General features: G+C 45.9%; 1 protein-coding gene across 4 annotated transcripts in view; it reads left to right on the top strand.

Annotated features, from left to right (window-relative positions):
• KIAA1671 (KIAA1671 ortholog) overlaps positions 1 to 21,802 on the top strand; it is a 47,052-nt gene that overhangs the window by 9,327 nt on the left and 15,923 nt on the right. For 3 of the 4 annotated variants that reach the window (XM_052691033.1, XM_052691034.1, XM_052691035.1), the window contains 5 exons: positions 2,593 to 2,724; positions 3,196 to 4,855; positions 5,341 to 5,437; positions 6,516 to 9,260; positions 9,777 to 9,902. In XM_052691033.1, the coding sequence (XP_052546993.1) occupies positions 3,249 to 4,855; positions 5,341 to 5,437; positions 6,516 to 9,260; positions 9,777 to 9,902 (4,575 nt within the window). In that variant the 5' untranslated portion in view covers positions 2,593 to 2,724; positions 3,196 to 3,248. Of the gene's footprint in view, positions 1 to 2,592; positions 2,725 to 3,195; positions 4,856 to 5,340; positions 5,438 to 6,515; positions 9,261 to 9,776; positions 9,903 to 13,983; positions 14,191 to 21,802 lie in introns of those variants that run through there. The other variant, XM_052691039.1, reaches the window with a different exon arrangement.

Raw genomic sequence — 21,802 nt, 5'->3', positions numbered from 1 at the left:
GAGCACTTATTTTTAGATTTCTACCAGGAAACTTTCATTACTGGCAGCAGAGCAAGCACTGTGTTCTCTTGAAGCTCTTGCCATGCCTTGTATTTCCTGACTGTGCTGCAGACAGCCTCATGCTCTTGGTGGGACACACGCATGCGGTTAAGCCAATCTTTGTTCATACGTGCATGATAAGTGATGGGATTAAATAATTAGCAGGGCAGATCCTATCAGCGGCTCTGAGCGTTGCAGGAGGCAGCAGAGTGCTTAAGAAGGGTTGCCGTAGGCTTTGATTTCAATGCATAACTGGTAGGCGGGGGGAAGAAAAAGTAACTTTTTTAAGACCAGGGCACTTGGTTAATGGGAAAACTTGTCATAGAAGCAGTGAAATAAATCCAGCACTGCTCTGTGTCTCTGCAGTGGATGGAGATGGTTGTTGGTAGCTGCTGTGCTTTGCTATACCAACACAGAGCTGCCCAATGGATGAACACACTGATGGCATTGCAGGGTGCTCGGGAGCTGCTGCCTCTCCGCTGTACAAATCTCTGTACCATTTAAAGCATGCGAGCAAGGAAGTTGGCTGTAATCACGTGATTCGTGGTGGAAAAATTATCTGCAGGCTGCTGCTCCTGTTGTCCTAATAGGCTTATGGGACTTAGCGCTGATGTAAGTAAGAGCGGTGCGCTGGTGGGCACGGCGGGGCAGGCAGCTGCGTGGAGCCCTTCCCTCCCCAACATGGCCAAAATGACGCCCTGCAGTGAGTAATCCGCTTTGGTTTCTGCTATGCAACATCAGCGTGCTTTGGGAGGATAGATGGCTTAATTGAAACAAAATGAAATGAAGGCAGCGCCTCGGGATGGGGAGGATTGAAGGCGGTTCGAGCGCAGACAGGGCTCCGATGTTGGCAGCGTCCCATAGTGGGTCGGCAGGGCAGGAAGGTCCTGTGTACCCACGGGTGGGCTGAAGCTGAGGGAGGGGAGTGAGGGAAGAGGCTGCTGCTGGGTGCTGAAGGCAGGAGGAGCATTGCAGGACACCAGCACCATCGGTACGTGCGGGCACACGGCGGCACTGGGGCACAGGTTGTGCAGGATGTGGTGCCGGTGGGCTGAGGTGCTTCTTTCCCCCATCTATCCATGCACCAGGTGAGCTTTAAGAGTCCCTTCTGACTCAGTTCTGTGATTCTAATATTTTGTTCTTCTTTCCATTTTGGGGGTCATGTTCCTCTTGTAGGATAGCTGAGTTATCCGAATTTAAAACCTGGAAATGGACTTCATGAGATCACGTAGGAAAAATGAGTTTTCAGCTCGGAAGCTGAGCACAGTGAAACAAAGCAGTGAGAGTAAGGAGAATGGGTAAATGGTGCTTTAGGAATGTTGGCTGGGGAAAGCGAGCTGAGTGCTGCGAGCAAGGATTATGTCCTGCATTATATACCACCGCCTTGCGTTCCACTGCGGATCAACTGTGATTCCGTTTAAGAAGCTCTGTGCTCCCTTCTGCTTTTCTGGAGAGAAAGAGCTCTGATGCTTGAGTACTGGAAGGCATCAGTGGATGCCCCATCCCTGCATGCAGCCACGGTCAGGGACGGGGCTGTGAGCGCTGCTGGAGCTGTGGGTATCCCTGTGCACTGCGGGCAGTGGGAGCAGACGGCCTGTGGAGCTCCCTTCTGACTCCCGTGGTTCTATGAATCTTGATGTCTTGCTACTGCTAGCATTGCCCTTGCTTCAGCAGTGTTCCTCTTCTGCTTTTAGGGCATAGCTGCTCTTCACAAAGCCTTTCATCCTAGGAATGTGAGAGCATTTTAATCGGATTTTGATGGCGTTTCTTAGAATAAGGAGAGGGAGAGGAAGGAAGATTTCATGAGGATCTGTGAGATCGTGGAAGGAGCAGATTGATGCCGATAAGCTGATTGGGTCCGGGACTATTTTGGAAAGAAGAGACCACAGACTGGAGGGGTTTGGGGTGAGCAGCTGGGGCAGAGGTTTGAGTGCATTGGCAGGGGAAGGGGCCTGGCAAAAGACGAGCCTGAGGGGGGGCGGCTGCTGCTGCTGGTTTTCCCTCATCTCTGCAGCAAGAATGTGATTAAAGGCAGAGCTAATCTGCCTTTATCGGGGAGATGTTGGAAAAACTGCTTTGTCACGGTAGAAGCCGTGTTTAGGTGGAAAATGGGCCATTTGAAGGTCAGCCTGCAGGTAGGCCTTCCCACAAGGTTGTCGCAGAAAGGAGATTTACAATAGAAAGTAAATTACAGTAATTGAGATTACAGTAACACAGAGCTCAGTGTTTAACCAGTGATGGACAACACTTGAATTTGCAGACGGCACTCATTGAAATGTGGATTTAACTGTGTTTGCATTTAATAGCTATTCTGCTGACGGAGTTATTTACCCTTCACAGTTGCAGGTGGTTCAGGTGGTAATTTTTTGTTGATTTTACAGCAACTGATAAATACACATTCTCTTATTCCACACAGTTAGATCCGGTGCCTTTGTTTCAGAGCAGGTGCCAGCATTTTGCCTTGAAATACTCAGGATTTTTGTCTCCAGTGGTATTACCCATGTAGATCTGATTGTGTGCCATGCCAGGCTCTGAACGTTCTCTGATTTGCAGGAGAGATCTGATCGGTGCTGCTGAAGTGATCCCTTCCTCTGGTTCTTAGTGTGATCTTGGCAAACTCCACTCTTCACTATGAGAAGTGAGTGGGCTCGGATCCATCAGCTGCAGCAGAACATGCACGTCACGGTGAGCAGCAGCAGAGCTTTTGGAAATGCATGGGATATGTGTTTGTTTCTGTTCAGCTGCAGGTTGTAACTGATAAATAACAGTTTCAGTCACACTGACCCCCATATTTTTGGTAGAGTGAAAGAATATACTTGCCAGCTATGTGTATTGTGAAAAGGAGTGAAGTTTGTACATCAATGTGGGGAAGCCTGCTTTAGAAAGAAATCATTTTTTAAAGCATTTTAACCAATGAAATTTGCTTGAGCACTTTTTTGTTTGTTGGGCCTAACTGATGAATAATGGTGTGTTTTGCTGTTTTTTTTTTTTTTTTTTTTTTTTTTAAGAGAAATAAGCTTTTTGTTGTGTGATGCACATGCATACCTGAAACACACCTTAATGTGAGCTTAGCTACCTCCTGAGTTAAAGTTGGAATGAATTTGTTGGATATTTGTGCTGACTCTACAGCAATACTTGCGTTTTCTTTCCTTGTAGATTCTCCTTCTTTGTTGGATTTTGTCAGTTCTGTTGAATGTGTAATTACAACTATGGCAACAAGAGTTGAGATAAATTCTACTTTGGCGTCTTTGACGACAGTACCCGACTTAAACGAGATCAGAACTGAAGATAAATCACAGCGAGTGTATGTAAGCGTGCTCTCAGATGTAAGCAGCAAAACAAAGGAGCCTTCAGCATCACTAACGCTCGAAGAGAAGAACAAATTTGGGAGCACTCTGAGATCCGCAACAATGCCATCGCTGGGATCCAGGCCAAGGCTCTTCCCCAAACCTTTCTCTAAAGATACGCCTTCAGATACTTTTGCAAATGTAAAACCTCCTCTTACAGGTTTTAGATCAAGCAGTATTATCAGAAAGCCTTCTGAAGAAACAACATCTGCCAAGGTATTGGGTGGAAACGTTCCTCCATTAGTAGATCAGAAAGCCATTGGAAATGAAAGCAAGGCTGGCAGCGAAGTGGTCACAAACATGACCTTCTACAGCGGTCACAATACGAATACTGTCATTCTTTTTGAGACGGCGGGCACAGAGCAGTCAAAGGTAAGCCTGGCCCAAGGAAAAGGGGCTGCTGACTGCAGAGTGTTGAGCACTATGCAGACAAAAGAGCCTCAGTGCAGTGTGAAGCAGGAGAAACCATCTCAGCCATCGCCTGAGACATCCAGGAATCCTGAAGGGTCTCTTCACAGGCAGATATCGCTTTCCTCCAGTCTTCGACCAGTGTCCTGGAACTCCCTCAAAACTGGAGAAAAGAGAGATGCTACTGAAGATCATCCAGTGGAGAAAAACCACACTGATGCAAATAACGTAAACAGTAAAGTTGATCTCTCTCTTGATGTGCAGCAGAGGCCAAAACCTAGACCAGTATCTGCTGTTTTTCTGGAATCTTTGAGAGATCAAAAGCATCGTACTGTGGAAGCTTCTGAGGAAAAGTCTCCTACAGAGAAATCGTGGGTTAGGAAACCAAGGCCTTTGTCCATGGACCTGACAGCTAAATTTGAACTTAAAGACCTTTCTACGAGCAAGAAGATTTGCTTATCCCATGAGAGCAAGGAGAGCATATCAGTAACTTCTTTTACTGACGTGGGCAGCCACGGTCAGTCTGAAATGGGGCCAAAAACGGAAGAAACGGAATTAGATAAAGGCAGCTCTTCAAAAACAAATTTGAAATGCAGCAGTCAGGAGATTGGCGTCCTAAATAAAGGAAAACGCATGTGGGAAGCAAAGCAGAAATCTGAAAGTGAGCAAACTGAGACAAAACCAAGCATAGTGACTAATTTGCATAGTTCTGAGAGAGCCTTTGAAAGCATTGGTGAAAGCAGAACAAACAGGGAAGGGAAGAGGTTGGATCAGAAAGAAACGTGTGTGTTTGTCAGCCGTGAAAGCCCTGCAGCTTCCTCAGAAAAGGAAAACAGCATCGTAAGAGGAAGTGTTAAAAAACACATCAGTTTGTTCACGTCAGAAAATCCCAGTACCTCTGTAGAGGCAGAGACTCTCCCGTCGGCTGCTGAGAGGGAAAACAAGTGCATGAACATCCAGCAGAGAATCAAAGAACTGACAACAGAAAGCACGGATGCTAAGGCAGGGAATCTTCGCAGATCGCTTCAATCGCGGCCGCTTTCTGCAGACCTGACAAAGATGTAGGTTTCAGAAACGTTCTGCTTCATTCTCTTGGCTTCACTGAGTTCCATAATTCAAGGTCAGGCTGGACCAGGCTCAGAGCAGCCTGATCTGGATGTCCCTGTGCATTGCAGGCAGTGGGACCAGATGGCCTTTGAGGGTCCCTTCCAGCATTGGGATGGAAATATGGAAGATAAATGTAACTGAGGCGTGAGAATGTTAATAACATTTTCTACCATTTTGCATTATCACGCATCTCAAAAATCTTATGGTGTACAATAAGCTACTTTGCTTACTGAAAAATTGTTAGTCCTTTGCTCTAGATGCAGTAAAACCACTGACTACCATTAGTTGTGACATGAAATAGCAGTGTTTCCTCTCTAAGAAATACTTCCTGGGTGATTTCTTTTTGATATGAGATGGTGAGTCATCGGTCTGCTTTGGTAGAAAGTGTAAATGTTAACTAATTGGATCTGAAAGCACTGAACGGAGCCTTTTGTCTTAGGTTTTCGAGTCCAACATCATCAACCAGCGAAGTGAAGTCTGAGAAAGCTGCTGAAGTTAGGAATGGCTTTGGGAGTGAAACGCAAGAACATCAAAAAGTAAGAAAATGGCATCAGTCAGTGTAGCCTCCAGTTAGGCTTGTATTTGGAGTGCAGGGAGCCCTGTACTCTGCAGCCCATGCATCTTTACCAATCAATGACTTTAAAGCGGGCATCAGGAGTATTAAGAATGGCATAATCCTAATAGGTTTACTTGTGTAAGTCTATCTTTAGGCACTGGATGGGAGGATGGTGTTGAGCTTTTACAAAGTTAAACGTGCATGCTGTTAAAGGCATGCAGTGGTAGAAAGTGAAACATACTGTGCACTACTTTAATGGAACTTTTAGTGTATGTAGGCAACAGCTGTTGTGGTTCCATGTAGCAATTAGCCTTCATTTTCTGTAAGGATAGCACGAACGTACCAGATTTCCACATCTGAGTCACAGTTCCTTAATACATGCTGTGCGTTTATCAGTCTCCTAAATAATGTTTAGTTTAGCAGCTCTGACCACTGAATACTGTACAGATAGCACGGTGCTGGAAAAGCTGTTCCTAAGGAACATGTTGGCATTTCAAAACAACTTCTCTGCTGACACTTCATAGCACTGGAGATCTAACGTTGTTTTGAGGGTATTTCTTGTGAGCTCTTATGGCCGTGTGTTTTTTTTCCTACGTAGGTTTAAGACAGGAGTGTGTGTGATAGAGGAACTCACAGCTTGGTTAAGACATCTCCATAGATGGATTTCCTTTTAAAGGAGATAGATTTGCTTTAAAAGGAACATCTTCCATTAATGGAAGCACTGTTTTCGGAATTAGACAATAAAGTAGGATTTAAAACTTTCCCTTGATCAGTTTTTTTTTTTTTTTTTTTTTTAAAGACCCTTAAGTCAGTTGCTAACATTACAGTTTTTAACTTGAAGAGTGATTGAACCCTTGTAGGACAAGGCAGTGAATATTAAGCTATGCGGCAATTCAGACTGGTGCCATGCACTGCTGCTAAGATTACCAGTGTCTCAATGGATTTTGTGTTTAGAGAAGAGGGATGTGGCTAACTTACCCAGGCTGTGTAGTGAAATTGAGTTAATGTTTTATCTATAGATTGTACCAGTCGTAACTGTTGGTCTTTTCTTGTTCCAGAGCAAGGAGGTGACCGTGCTCGCTCATAGCGGAGATCCCAGCGAGGCGAATGCTGCTGGGAACCCTTGGAAGTCCCGTCAGGTTTTAAAAATAACCAACAGAATGGATCAGGCAGAGACAAAGGGAAGCTTGCCTGGAGACAGCCAACGCTTTTCTCAGCAAAGTGAAAATTCCGTCTCGTTCATAAGCAGCTTTGAGAAAAGATTAAAACCAACCAATGTGACGGACAAAACCTGCATTAAAACTGTCCGAGCCACCATGTTTGACCATAACGTTCAGAGGCACAATGTTGCTGACGATCTCCCTGGAACTCCTTTGCCACTGAAAACGAGTGGTGAGCTCGAAGCAAAGCCTGACGTGGTGACTTTGGGTCACGCCAGGCGTTCGTGGGTGGGAGAAGCTTTCCCAAGCAAGTCTGCTTGTAGGGATCCTAATGATTTTTTCTCCAGTGAATGCACTTTATCTGAACGAAAAAAAGACTTGGATAAAACTGAAAATGATCCAGTATTAATAGCTGAAAAAATACCTTACTCTGCAAACAAAAGTAAATGCTCTGGAATAAATGAGAACGCAAGCAAGCTTCCTGCTGAAGTTAAAACAGACAGGAGTGAAGACTCTTCCACTGATGAAACAGGAAGGTCTAATGTGGTTAAATGCTCTTCTGAGAAAAGGAGTTTTAGACAAGGAGGAATAGACTATGAATTTGGACCCAGCTTTGGTCACGAAGTTATCTCAACCAGTGTAAAAAAACAGCAGGTCCATTCGTCTTCGGTGCTTCTAAGTGGGCAATTATGTAAATCTTCCAGTAGTCTCCATCCTGATGTGAAAGAGGAATCTAGAGCTTTCGCTGTGAGGAGAAATGTAGACTCAAACTGTAAAGACCAAGACTTTGGTTTACATAGTAGAGCTCCTGAAAACAGAGAAAAAATCAGAGCAATAGATGCAGAAGAAAAGGTCAGGAGAACTAAAAGTAGCATTTCTGATTTGAAGGCTTCTGAAAGGTGGAGGAGGAAAACCTTGCCTCATGATTCTGTCAAGGCAGAAGAGATCAGCTGGCTCACGCCTGAAAATACAAAAAGGCTGAGTTGGGCAGATTCACTGCAATTGGAAGAAGGTTCACTTAAAAAGAGGAATATCAAAGAGCGGATGGAGGGAAATGAGGCAAACCAAACTGCTGCCGGCAGTTCTGACGAGCACTTGAAAAATCAGAGTTCTGCCTTTGAACCAAAGGCGACGTATTTTGCAGTGACTTATCAAATCCCCAGTATCAAAAAAGAGAAGAGCTTTGTTGGTACTTCTAGTACAAGCGTAAGTAGTAAAATTTCTAGCTCGAGTGAGGGAGGAGCAATTAATCTGGGTCCTGATTTTTCTGGTAGGTCCAAACAAGATAAAAGCATGATGAGTATGGATTGTAGAGAAGAGCCACGAGAAGTGTACATTAAAAAGGACTGGGGAAAAGGGGAGGACAAAGATAATGCTTTTTCCAAAAACACTGCATCTGGTAGTTTTCATGTGTTTGGGAAAGATAACCAGAAGCGTTACGAGAAAGGTCTGGATCCATCTAAAGAGAAAATCATAGATGTTGATGCTTTTCTGTTAAAACAGGAACGGGAAAATATGGCTCAAACTGATCTGAAAAGTAGCAGGGGAAAGATCTCCTCTTACCACGAACCCCGATCCTCCCTGCATTTTGCACAGCTGCACAAAGATGGTGAAGTAGTCACGCAGAAGAGCTGCGAAAGCAGCTATGGTGTATCTGGAAGGAAGGCTGAGGATGGTTACAGGCCCCAGGTTCTTGACATTGATGCCCTTATGGCAGAATATAAAGAAGAATCTGTGAAGGGCGGTAGTATTCAAGACAGGGTCTCTGAGGAGCATAGTTTATTTGGTAGGAACAAATCAAAGAACAAAAGGAACGTGTCAGACAGGGTGACTTCTTCCTATACCTGGAAAGAGTGGAAGGGATCAGATCACCATGCTGTTAATAGCAAACAGGCTGAGCGTGTGGAGGAGTACCACAGGCCAGAGAAATCGGTTCTGACTGAAAAGAGTGAAGAGAAATTGGATTCCCATGGCCCCGAGTCTGATAAACAGAAGTCCAAAGACAGAAAGTTTAGCTCTCCTCCCTGGGAAAATCCCAGCTGCTTGTTTCCAGATAAGTTTGCCAATTCTCCTGTGGAGTTCACTGCAAAGAAAACATTCATCATTGATGATGATCAAGACATGAATTTAACTTCCAGGAACCAAAGTTCCCAAGTTGTGATTGACAAGGTACAGCCTGTGCATGCAGTTGGTGTGGACCAAAAATTGGAAGTTAATTTTGCTTCCAGGCTGTCCATGAAGGCCAATGATGGGCTATTACAGAAGAAGGTGGTCACAAAAGAACAGTTCTCAGAGGTGACTCTGGAAGGTGACTGGAGCAAAAACGTAACGAGGAGCTCTGTAATAAAGGACAGAGATGATGTGAGTAAGGTGACCTGTGCCAACGAGTCTTCCAACGTGAAAAGTAAAGCAAAAGATTGGAAGAGCTATACATCTGGCTTAGGAAGTGCACCTGCAGATCTGAGACGTTCCTATTCAGAAAAGAGCCGCCCAGGAAAAGATGGTCTAACACTCATGCAAGAAGTGAGAGGGAGAAAGGACCTGTACCGCTCCAGGCAGAGCTTCCCACCAGAGGGTGTGGATAATGAATGGAAAACCAAGGCCTCATCTCAGTCGGAATCTTTCTTCCACGAGGATAAGAAGGTATTGCCAAACAGTACTTCACTGCTTCCTGTGACTGGAAATGAAAGCCAGGAAAAGATTTTGTTGTGTCTCAGTGGGGCTTCTGGGTGACACGCACACACTTTTCAATAGATTTAATTTCCTTCTGGTGTATTTTCTCATGGCATCTATGTTTACCAGACTTTGTGTTTCAAGTGCATGAGTATTAATTGGTATCTTTACAGACAAATCTTTGGAAGGTGTGCGTGTGTTGTTCAAGCTTTGAACACGAGGGGGGTTAAATTGCTGGCTCTGCAGCTTTGCTTTTGTACCTATCAGGTGACTGAATTCCCCTCATTTATCCCTGAAACTTCAGTGCTGGCATTGATGTTAGTGAAACGCAGGTGGTTCCCTGGTGCAGGTGACAGGTTAATGCATGAATGCACAGCCAGTTGGGTGTCGATGGGTGCAATCTTTTGAAGCTACAACATGGAAAAAGGCATTTTGTGTACGCCTCTGTATGTATTCTTAGTGATGCCTATGCCTTTATTTTAACAGGCTCCTAGGAAAGAGTGGGCCAAGCAGAGTTCAGAAAAAACAGATGGAAGAGAATTTTCCTTTGTTTCTACTCAGAGAAGAAGTCACAGCTTTTTTTATAAAGACCGAAGGGCGGAGAGCATAACGGTATGTTATTTTGGAGGAGCTTGGGTGAAGGAAGAGATAAGGGAGGTGCGGCCTGGCTTGCTTCATTCAGAGCTGTTTTCCCTGTTTTTCAAATAGTTGTGAAGGAGTGTATGTGCCTTCTGAGCAGGAGGAGCAGATGTTCTTCCTGTGGAGCTGAACTAGTAGGGAATGCTTTCACCACACTGGTCTGTGCCAGGTCTCCTAACATAACACATTAACTGTACAGCTTGTTTATGTTTCTTTCTAAACAAAGATTTTTCATCCTCAACTCTTGAGGCGTGGGACTGGGTCATTATGCTGCTTGTTTTTCCTCAGCTTAGATCATGGAAGTTGGTCATTGCGATCTCTTTGGAAAACCGTGTGGACAAATGGAACTGGATCATAGTCTGAAAAATTATGAGTTCAATTTTCTTTCTGTAGGCAAATAGACAGGCAACTAATTACATGAATAATCACAGCTTACTTTTCTCAGCAGTCTGATTTTTCTCTCGGTGGGGTAAATTCCCTCTTCAGTTGTTGGGTGACATTGTAGTAGCTTGCAGGATGGCCTCCTATGTCAGCCCAAACGTACGCTTGATTTTAGGAAACAGTTAACATCCATCTCCTGAAACGCAGAGTAAAGATCTGAATCTTTCCAAAGCTGCAAAACAAATGAAATATCAGTGTGTTATGTGGAAAATCAAGCATTTAAATAGCGTATCAACAACACAGAACTCTGATTTTGTGGGAGGTGATGATGCTCCCAATGAAATCCTTCCTTACTGGAAGCACTGGCTCTGATTCATTACAAGTGCTGTGCTTTTTTGGTTTGTTTTTTTTTTTTTAGCCTTGTGCATGAACCCAGTTTTGGCACAGTAGAACAATGCTGCGGTGACTTCAGAGCGCATTTTATAGTTCTGTATGCACATATTTGCAGTTCTAGAGATCTGACTGTCCTGCATCTTCTCAAAATCATTCTATTTTTGTAGAGAAGATGACAGAAGGATGTCAGTGTTCTTCCCTGTCCCAAGGTCAAGTCTCATCCCTTCTCTTGGGCTGCTAGCACACTCGTGTGGCGATGGGACGCATAGCTCTCTTCAGAGCCTCTTTTTGTACACACTGCTGTTGTTCTGCAGCTGAGGAGAGGAAGTGCTGGCAGGTTTGTGTTGTGTGCTACTGAAGAAAAAGAAAATTCAATACAGTGACTCTTGACAGTCTGTATTGGCTTTGTAAACAAGTTTCTCAACAAAAGCTTTGGAAACAAACTCATACTGTTATGATTCCGGTCCTAAAACTTCATGGGAGGTACAGAGGGCTGTTTTCACCTTGCCTTTCCCATTCTTGGCATGGGATTCTGCTTGGCTGACCACTAGTGGGAAGTCTGGACTGCTTATGGACTTGGTGGTTATCATCCAGTCCCCCAGAGTTACTGTATGTCACCTGTTTGTAGTGCAAGTATGCAAAAATGGCTGTTGATAGCCTTGTGTAGAATGTGTGGGAGAAGACTGCTGTCAGAAGTAGTTTTGGGGTAATAGAACTCACCATGTCTCCATGTGGCCCAGAGCCCCACATGGATGTCACAGGAGGCTGTAGAGCAGAGCTATTGCTGGCACTGAGGTCAGTAGTGCCTTGTGCTCATCTTAAAGACGACAACGTTTGGCTGTTTGTACGTTGTAATGCTTCCCTCTGGTGGAGGAATGGAATCCTGGAGTCACTGTGCTGGAAAATCAAGGTTCAGACTCAAGTGGGAGCATTGAGCTGACCTCCTGAGTGTTGTCACCAGGTCATGTCCCTTAGTGCCACGTCCATGCGCCCCTGTGCAAATGGCTTTTCCTGTTTCTTGAGGATTAGAACATAATCATTAAGATTGGAAAAGGCCTTTAAGATCACCAAGTCCAACCTATCCCCATTCATAGAATCACAGAGTCATCAGGGTTGGAGAATACCTCCAAGGTCATCCAGTCCAACCATCAACCCACCCCCAGCATGCTCACTAACCTGTCCCTCAGGGCCACATCTCCATGTTCCTTGAGCACCTCCAGGGGCAGTGACCTGTCTCCCTGGGCAGCCTGTGCCAGTGTCTGACTGCTCTTTGGGAGAATAAAATTTCCCTAATGGAATTTGTTAGTGGAGGCTTTTGGGTCACAACACTCGTCCTTTTTATCAACCCAAAGCCTTGTGCTGCCTGCTTTCCTGCAGCAGAGAAAGCAGCACTTTCTCGCTGATTTATTCATTAGGAATAGGCTTGAGACCTTAGTTTCTGCTATAAAATCAGTGCAGGAAGAAATATAAAAGTCCTAGCATTTAAAGCCCTACATTGTACTCCATTTTCTCCACTGTGAAATCAGTGGTTTGGTCAACATGCTCTCTTAGTTAACCTTGATTAGAATCTTTGCTGCTACTGTTTTGTTGTTTTTTTTTTAATCTAGTGACTGAATGTGTTATAAATATTTAAGTGCTAAGGTACAATTACTAAAGGTATTCCAACACAGAATCATAGAATGGTTTGAGCTGGATGGCCAAAAAGGCCGTCTGGTCCCGCTCCCCTGCAATGCATGGGGACACCCACAGCTTGATCCTGGAGCTGCAGTGTGCTGTGGTGAGCCACGTGAATCATGGAGGACGTTTTCAAGCGGTGTCTTTCACCACTTGTTCCATCTCAGCTGACACAGGTCTCTAATTCTGACGTTGGGTCACAAACCTCAATGTCTGATTCAGTCATCAGAGCTGATAGGAAGTAAAAAGTGCGGGATGTGCCACGTGGGTCGTCCCTGGGCAGGAGGAGGTGCTCTGCTGGGGAACCTGTGCCATTGTCTGAGCTGTAAGAAGGAAGGGGCCAAACTCTTGAGCAGGGTGTGTGTGATAAGACAAGGGGAGATGGTTTCAATCTAGAAAGGGGAGATTTAGGTTGGATATAAAGAAGAAGTTGTACGCACTGAGGGCAGTGAGGCACTGCACAGGGTGCCCAGAGAGCTGGTGCTGCCCCATCCCTGCACACAGCCACGCTCAGGGCACGGCGCTGTGAGCACTGCTGGAGCTGTGGGTGACCCTGTGCACTGCAGGCACTGGGAGCAGATGGCCTTTGGGGGTCCCTTCCACCTCAAACACTTCTATGATGATGAAGTGACAACCTGGGTTGCAGTTCTGACTTGCAACCAACGTATATATGGTTAAAAGCAAAGTGCTTTTACTTTTAAAAGGTACAGGAACTAGAGTGAGCGTGGTCCCTTCCAAAGCCTCTGGTTCTTTATTTGATTTGTTGTTTTTTTCATCTTCATGTTTACTTTGGTGAGACAGTCTGGTATCCATAGTGCAGTGATACATAAACACAGTTCCTTGAGGCTGATGCACGGGTGGGAACGCTTTAACAAAATCATGAGCTGATTTTTAAAACTGAACTGCTAGAGAAGGTAAATATTTTATAAGCATGCATGGATGAAGGGTAGTGGGACCCATCCCAGCTCCCCAGTGCTCTCCAGTCTGCCCCCAGCAGCCCCGTTGTGCCCAGCCAAAAGCAAGCTCTCTTGTCTTCTGATGGCGTAAAGCCTCTGATATTACATCTTCTCTCCTCTCCAGATGGAAGCTAGAAACCAGTCGTGTGCATATTGTTCTGCTAGCCTAAAAACTGACTCAATCTGGAATTAAAAGCTGAAGGCATGGCTCACACAAAGCAGAAGCAGCTTGCGGTGCTGTGTCTGCAGTGGTGCTCCCCACCAGGCCCCACCAGCCCAGCTTCCTATTCCAGCAGCCCTAGGGATGACGGGTGCTGGGTGGCAGCCTCACTTCTCCAGGCTTTTTTCCTTTTTTGGTCATATTGCTTTCTTGGGAGCACTCCAGTCCCATATACATAAAAAAAGGACACTTGTTGTGTCTATTCCTTCTTGTCCACAGGAGGCAGTTTTATATTAGAAGCAGCTTTCCTTTCGCGTGTCTCCTCTTTTTTTCCTTGCACATGAGAGAACAAATAAGGTCAGCTCGCAATCTAGACCACGGATTAACGAGGCAGGCGAACTGTGAGCGGCGAGATGCTCAATCACAAGTGGGGAAGTCACATGGGAGCTCAGCGCTGCCCATAAGTAGCCCCAGCATCTGTTAAAGGCGCAGAGCTCAGCTGGCGATGCGGGTGCAGATCGCATCGCTCGTGAGGCGCGCTGCCTTTAAGTGTGTGGGTGTGCTCCTGGCTGCTGCCGGAGGAGGGGAGCGCGGGCGGCCTGGCCCGAAGGACGATGGTTCGGCGTCAGCTTTGCGCTGCAGGAGGATGGAGTATTACTACTGCCCGCGTTTGCTGAAGTTCTTGCAGTATTTGTGGGTAAGTGCCTCCTTTGCTGCCGTCGCGCTGAAGGGTTCGGGTGTTTCGAGCTGTTCTCGACGATCACAGGGCAGCTTGTAGGCAGCTTTGGTGCTGCTTTGCAGTTCCTTCGTGCTCTCTCTGATCTTGGGATGTATTTGATGCAACAGGTTCTTTCGTCTTTAATGCCAGCTTATAGCGAGGAGACTGCGGACTGCTTAGAGATGCCTCTGAAAACCCTTTGGCTGAAATTTCTTCCTTGTTTATATCTAAGAGTTGTAGTTCTACATGCTGCGCTCTTGCAACATCCTTCCCTGCTGGTTCAGGAGCAACCTTTGGGCTCCGCTTCCCAAAACTTCCCTTCTCCTGCTGCAGCCAGGGCCGCTGCCAGCTGTGTGAGCAGAAGAGCCAGCACTAACAGCATTGGAATTGTGTGTTTTCACCATTTCTAACGTGAGTGTTTTGCTAGGTTTCTCCTTCTCAGTGTGCACTTCCTCTTCAGACGGCTCTGAGGCCCCTCTTCAATGATAAGCTCCTTTAAGTGTGCTGCTTTCCCTGCCAGCTGCTCAGAGGCTTCTGTTTGTCACATAGAGCCACATTTGAAGGGATAAGATTAATTTCTGTAAGCTTTCATGAATGGACACTAGATCCAATGTCATGCTTTAATTTCTTCAGTTTTTTTACAAGCTTTGCTGTGTATGTGCTTTGGTTTACAGCAGAGAATCTCATCTCACTGCCAAGTTTGGGAAACTGTAGTATTGTAAAACATGGAACTCTTTGGACGTTTCAGAGCAGATTTGCTGTGTATATGGTCTTTTAAGAGACCTGGAAACATTCTATAAGCCTTAGTGTATATCTTCTCACACTGCTGCAAGAGACAACTGGAGAATAAGTATGACATTCATAGAATTATATAAACTTATTTATATAAATATTAAGAAGCTTTAAGGGAAGAGCACAGCAGTCACTTTATTTTTGTGTGTGTGTGTTGGCGTTACATCTGAAGGCTGCTAAGGAGATAATTATCAGTTCTCTCTGTATCAGGAGTAACCAGAGATATCAGGGTTAGTTGTCAAGCTCTGCATTATTTAATCCATCTTGGGCAGCTAAGATATTCATTAGGTAGACCTGGAGAAGAATATAACTCTTAATTAAAAAACATTATCATGAAAATGCACTTTTAGAGCCTCTGCTGGGAGTTATTGGTAGGTTACATGTCTTCTGCCATGCATGTTGCTTTCTTGCACTGTTGTGGTGTTGGACATCACTGGATTCTCTCAGTGCCAACCACTGACTAACTGCGTGCTGTTGCCTCTCCTAGCCTTTAAATAGGGCACTTATTGTTGTGACGTGTAGGAAAGTTTCTAAATAACATCTTGGTGGTGGTGGTTGTTTTTTGAGCACCGGAATGTCTGTGGTCAGCCTGAGCGCATGGGAAGCGGTCAGTGGTCAGCGAGACGTCAGCGTGTGCTCAGAGTTTCTGAGAAGCTGTCTGTGCTGGGGGCAGAGTGGCTTGTTGGGTTGCAGCGTTTGGTCCATTAATTCAATGAGAGCTGTGATAACGAGGAGAAAAGCAAGCCTATCAAACCTGGACCGTTTACAGCATTGCTGAGGCTTGCTGCAGCAGTCTGAGATACTGCAGCTCTTCCCTTTAGGTTTGCGTCCCTTTTACACGATGCTTAACATAGAAATGGGGTGCTGAGAAGCCAAGATCCTGGAGAGGAGCGAACGTTGAGTTTCTTGAAGGCAGCAGATGGACTAACAGAAGCTTCTGAGAACTATTCCTTCAACTGTACCTGCTAGGTGAAAGTGAATAAAGGGGGAGAAAAGCTAAGAGTGTTGATAGAGCCTCACAGATGGCTACATAAGGCTTCATGAATCTTTGGAATGGCAGTTCAGGAATGCAGAGGCTCCTGGCTGATGATGTAAGAGTCTGGTTTGGTCGGATGAAGCGGTGCCTCTTGGAGCAGGGGAGGAGCAGGACTTCCTCACCAGCAGGCTGCCATGGTCTGTACCTCAGCAGCTGAAGTGCAGAGGCTGAGTCACAGATCTCAGTATTCACCACCTCGTCATTTCCTTCTCTGCTCTGTCATATACCTTCTTCCTAGCACCGATCTGTTCATCATCTTTAATTGGCTGTTTATTGTAATCATGTATTCATATGCCAGTCATTCGCTGACCCGAGCTATATTGATCATAGTTGAGTGTTTTCCAGGGTACATGGTGTATTCATTCTCCTTTTTACAGCTGGTGAGGAGCTTTGCTGCAGCTGATACAAGATATCTTTGGATCTGACTTGCCTAGGCAGCCCTCGCAGTGCTGCTCAGTGGTCTGATGGCCGGTGCTGCTGGTGGAGTGCTCTCAGCTGGTTCTGTTCCTGTCTATAACCACCTTGGTTATTAGCAATTCTTGCTCTGCCCCAGGGTTTTTTTTGCAGAATGTTGCAACATCGTGATGCAATCTCTTTTTAATGTAGCTGTAGGAGCACATTGATAAACAATTAATCAGGTGCATTAGAACCAGGTAATTTAAGCCAGGTTTGCAAACAGAGGGCAAGCTCCTTGCAGTGAGGGCAGAGCTGGAAAGAGAGGAAAACTCTGGATTGGCTCCAGAAGAGATGGGTTCCTGTGCTGAGCAGCAGCTCTGCTGGGTGCTCAGTGGCAGTCTGGCTCAGCCCTGCACAGGGCCCTGGGGTCTCCATCTGCGCTGCTGCTGGGGTGTCTGAGGCAATAAGCAGCCAAAATCTGGGGGCTCGATGAGAGCTGTGTGAACATCGGTCATTCTGGATGGGACAGAGCTGGCAAAGCTGGGAGCAGCTGCTGGAGAGTACCATGCTGCTGTGAGAAGTGAGGGGCTGGCTTCTTGTGGATACCCCATGTAGGAAGAGGTAGTTACATCCTAGCATCTCATACAATGTGTATTTTGTTAATTTCAACTAGGGGTGGCAGGAAAGACGTCTGGGGCAGGGGAGTGGTGGGAGATGCTGAGAACTTGATAAAATACAGAGATGCTGCAAGGATGGCCGTGGCTCCACTGTAAAACAAGTTCACTTTTATTCCCAGAAGCCTGTGGAACACCACTGTTCCTTTTACTTCTTTTTCTTGTTTAATGGGAAGGGGCAATATCAAGTAAGCTTATGGTACATTCATAGAATCACAGACTCATAGAATGATTGGAGTTGGAAAGGACCCCGAAGGCCGTCTGCTCCCAGTGCCTGCAGTGCACAGGGACACCCACAGCTCCAGCAGTGCTCACAGCACCGTGCCCTGAGCGAGGCTGTGTGCAGGGATGGGGCAGCACCAGCTCTCTGGGCACCCTGGGCAGTGCCTCACTGCCCTCAGTGTCAAAACTTCTTCCTTATATCCAATCTAAATCTCCTCCCTTTCAGTTTGAAACCATTTCCCCTTGTCCTATCCCAACAGACCCTACTCCAGAACCTGTCCCCTTCTTTCCTACTTTGGGTACTGATTCAGACACCTCAGTCAGTGAAGATGGTGTTTGATTAAAGTTCATCATCCTGCAGGTTAAAAATATCCTAGCTGCATGGTCAAAATGTGGGTTAGAAGAACGCTGTGTTTCTTCCTGCTCAGCATACTTTGTTCCTTTATTTCTAACTCAGGACAATTTTTCAGCTCTAGTTGTAGAGATTGCTAAAACCCTGCTGGGATTATTGCTAGTCATTGAATAGTAATTACAAAATTGCAAGCGATTTGGGTTATTGAAGCTAGAAATCAAGATCCAAAGATTGTTTTGACAAGGTCTCAGCTGCTTTGCCCTTGCAGAGCAGCTTGCTGCTTCCCCGGTGTGCTGGAGCTCGCTGCCACTGTGTGTCACTGCAGCTGCATCCCATCTCACACTGGGGAAACGCACAGCATCCTCCTCCGTCTGCTATGATAGCAAAGGGATTAAGTTCGATTTACCATGAAATGCTTTGAGGAAGTAACGCGCTCTTGGTTCACGTCTGGGAGGGCTGAGCTGTGCTGTGCTGGGAGCAGTGGGACGGGCTGCTGGTGGGGGGCCGTGCCACAGCTGGACCTACAGCCCAGGGGCAACCTCACAGCCAACATGTTGCTGTAAAGTTGGTTTGACTCAATTCCTGCTTTCCCATGCTGTTGTCCACGCTGCTACCGCTGGGCGACGGCCAAGTTCCCACTATTGTTTCTGTTCTTTCAGCAGTTGCAACTTGTCAATACGGCAGTGCGTGTTTACTGTACTGAGAGGAAATGGCATTTAGGGGAGAGCAGCTTGAGCACGGTGAAAGTAGCTCTTTGTGGGGGATTTTCCTCGAGTTGCACGAGGATTGCGTGCTGCGGAGCGGGGATTCTCTTAAAAATTAACTCCAGGTTAATCTTAAACACGAACGCAGGTCAGAAAAATGTAGTATTTGGTTTGGTGATTCATGGCTGGGGCTGGTGAGCACACGCTGCGTGACAGAGGCAGTGTGGGTTATTTGCTCACTGCATACCTGGCAAGTTCTGGTTGCCGAGTTGGAGGTTGCAGGTGTCAGATGTGAGTGGATGTTCGATGGCATTTGATTTGCAATGCAGCAGTGCTGAGCAGGAGTGCAGCAGATGTGGCTGAGAAGCAGAAGGAATTGCAGAGCCCTGGGCCTGGTGGGGAAACAGTGCCCTTCGTCTCCATTGTGTTTGTATGGGCCCCACCTGGGCAGGGAACCCAATCCAGTTGGACAGAGCCCTGCAACCCAAAGCACAAGAGTGCTTTCTTTCCCTTTGAGTGTTTTCTGAATTCCCAAAGTCAGATTTATACCTTCAGTAGCTCTAGTTGGTTCTCATCTTCCATGAGAAAGAAAAAATTATGCCAAGTTTCTCTAGCCAGACAGCAATGAAAGCTGCTGCCAGGCAAAGAAGGAAGATGCTTTGGGTGTCTCTTGGTTTTGTAAAGCCAATTCTCATTTGCATGTAAAAGTGGCCTACTGGTGGGATCTAACTGGTGTGCAACGTTCAGTCCGTGCTGGAGGTATAGTAATATTTATTAACAATCACAGAACAGCTGAGGTTGGAGGGAGGCTCAAAGATCACCCAGCCCCAACCCCTGCTGAGGGCTGGCTGCTCCCCACCAGCTCAGGCTGCCCAGTGCACGTCCATGGCCTTGGCCACCTTCAGGGATGGGGCAATCAAAACCTTTCATAACAGTAGGTTTTTTTTTATTGGTATACATGGAGGGAGGGAAAACCAACCCAACAACCATTATTTATCCATGTTTTGCTTGGCTTGATCCTCTTGACGTAGGTAAATGTAAAGAAAATGTTTTCAGTACTTTCCAGCAGAGCTGTGCTGTAGGAGTTTCCTGTTTCTGCTTTGTTTTTCAGCCTTTCCTCCTCAGCTGAGATAGAAGGGAAGTGCTGAATGATTGTGGACACGAGCCTTCAAACATCATCATGTATTTTTAGCACATTCCCTAAGCTTTAGCATCGATAGCTTTTGTTTCACACTGAAACAATTCAAGGTCCAACAGCAGTGCATGGTCAGGATGTTTAGCTGCGCCTTGCTTCGTGGGGGACAAAAGGATTGATGTCCTCAGAAACATTTGGCGCTGCTAGCATGACAGATGTTACTGAAAATCATATTTAAACCTAACAGTAGTACGGAGAATATTATTATTGGCCTAATGCATCTGTCCCTCTTTATATCATCTGACTGCAATTCATTAAATTGTTCCATGTATAGATTGCTGTTTAAGTGCCTACTTCAGTATGGCTTCTCTTAAAGGAGAGCAGGAGGTACAGAGCTTTGTCTTGCTGAGCTGATAACGCTGTGGTTTCTTTTGTTAGGAAGTCGTGGAGTGTTGCCTGTGCTCTACAGGAACAGTCAGGTGTTTTCCCTGAGCAGCTCGGACTTGAAACAATGGGCCAAAGTCGTGAAGTATGTGAGGAAGGGCGGTGGTGGCAGGAGGGGAATGCAGATTGGAGCTCAGCACAGCATGCAGCGTGTGCAGGGAGCTCAGGGCTGGATGACGCTGTGTTTAAAGGCTAAAGAAGGCAAGGTATTGCAGTGATGGGTCTTTGCTGCCCATCCTGCACAGCTGTGAACTCTGGGGGCTTTTAAATAGCCAAACATTGGAAAGCATGGGCTGAGAGGCCAATTTCTGTCTCCTTGTAGTTAGGTATGCGTATGAGGGAAGTGGCTTTAACGTCAGGTTCTGATGCCATAACAATCATTCTGAATAAGCACAAATTAAAACTGCACATGAACTTAAATTACGCTGTTTCAGATTGAAACGAGTATAAGAGAGGAAACCAAACATTAGGTCAAGCTTTGAGCACCTGATGGAGCTGTGGGTGTCCCTGTGCATTGCAGGCGGTGGAACCAGATGGCCTTTGGGGGTCCCTTCCAACTCAAAGCATTCTGTGACTATATTCAGTGTAAATATGAACAAAGTACCTGTTGTTTCAGCTTACGCAAGAGCTTTCACTGCTAATAGACACTGTCCAAAGTTCTCACGCTAAAATACTCCTTTTAATCAATACTTATTTTTTTCTTCTTGACCAGAGACTGCTGGTGGCTGTTGCAGCAAGTAGAGCAGCGTAGACACCTGTGTGAATTGTGTTGGTTGGCAGAATAGACAATTTGTGGGCAAAAATAAGGAAATTATTCAGGTGCCATTTTGTAGTGTCTGATGAACACAAGGAGTATCATAGAACCATGAAGGTTGGAAAAGACCTCTAAAAATCACCCGGTCCAACCATCCACCAACTACCAGTATTGCTTACTAACCATGTCCCGAAGTTCTACATCCACCATTTCCTTAAGCACCTCCAGGGAAGGTTGACCTTGGCAGACCCCATCTCTAGCATGGGAACTCATAAAAACACGGTGTGGAGGTCAGCCTATGAAGCTTTTGTGGGGAAAAATAAAAAAGTGGAATAAGTGTTCCAGCCTTTGCTGGGTCTATTGCAGTGTGTTTTTAGGATGCTTCTTCCGCAGCATTGATATGGAGGTGCATATCAGTGAGGCAACGTTCCTTCTTCCATACCTTGCTTATTTTTCTGGGTGATCCAGGGGGAGCTGAGTTCAGCCCTATCTGTTGGCCTTGGCCAGCTTGGGTGCAGAGCTCAGGAGCCTGTGCTGTGGGTGGGATGCAGGATCTCCATCACTTAACAGAGACAGAATAATGCGTTAAATATCTTTTTAATGTTACTTTAAAAAATAAGAAGAGCCCTGCTCTAAGGTCACCCGATCGGGGAGATCTCCTTCCATTTCTGTGCAAAACCAGCTCGGTAGCTCTTCAGAGGAAGGACTATGTAAGGAAGAACAGGTTTTTCTGTTGGCTGGATTCCTTTGCAGCACGGAGGGTTTCTATTTGACTGCTAATTTGAGAATGTTCAAAACAAATGTAAGGTGTTCTGGGGTAAGAAACGGGGTATGGTGTGCTCCGTGAGGAGTTCCAGGCTGAGAGTTCAGCTCTTTAAAGGGAAGAAACTCCATTTCCTCCAAGCTCATAGGCATGGTTCCAGGCAGCACTCCTGATATAGCGAAACCCTAAACTGGCACCATTTCATGCCATATTGCTTAAAAATTATTCATTCTGTTAAATCTGCTACCCCAGAAAGGGGTAGCGTATGGGAGAGGGGAGAATGATGCAATGCATCGAAACAAAAAGAAGCCCTGATCAC

The sequence above is a fragment of the Tympanuchus pallidicinctus genome, unplaced genomic scaffold, assembly GCF_026119805.1.
Source record: "Tympanuchus pallidicinctus isolate F22 unplaced genomic scaffold, pur_lepc_1.0 scaffold28, whole genome shotgun sequence".
Lineage (NCBI taxonomy): Eukaryota > Metazoa > Chordata > Aves > Galliformes > Phasianidae > Tympanuchus > Tympanuchus pallidicinctus.
This window is presented reverse-complemented; position numbering and strand designations above follow the sequence as displayed.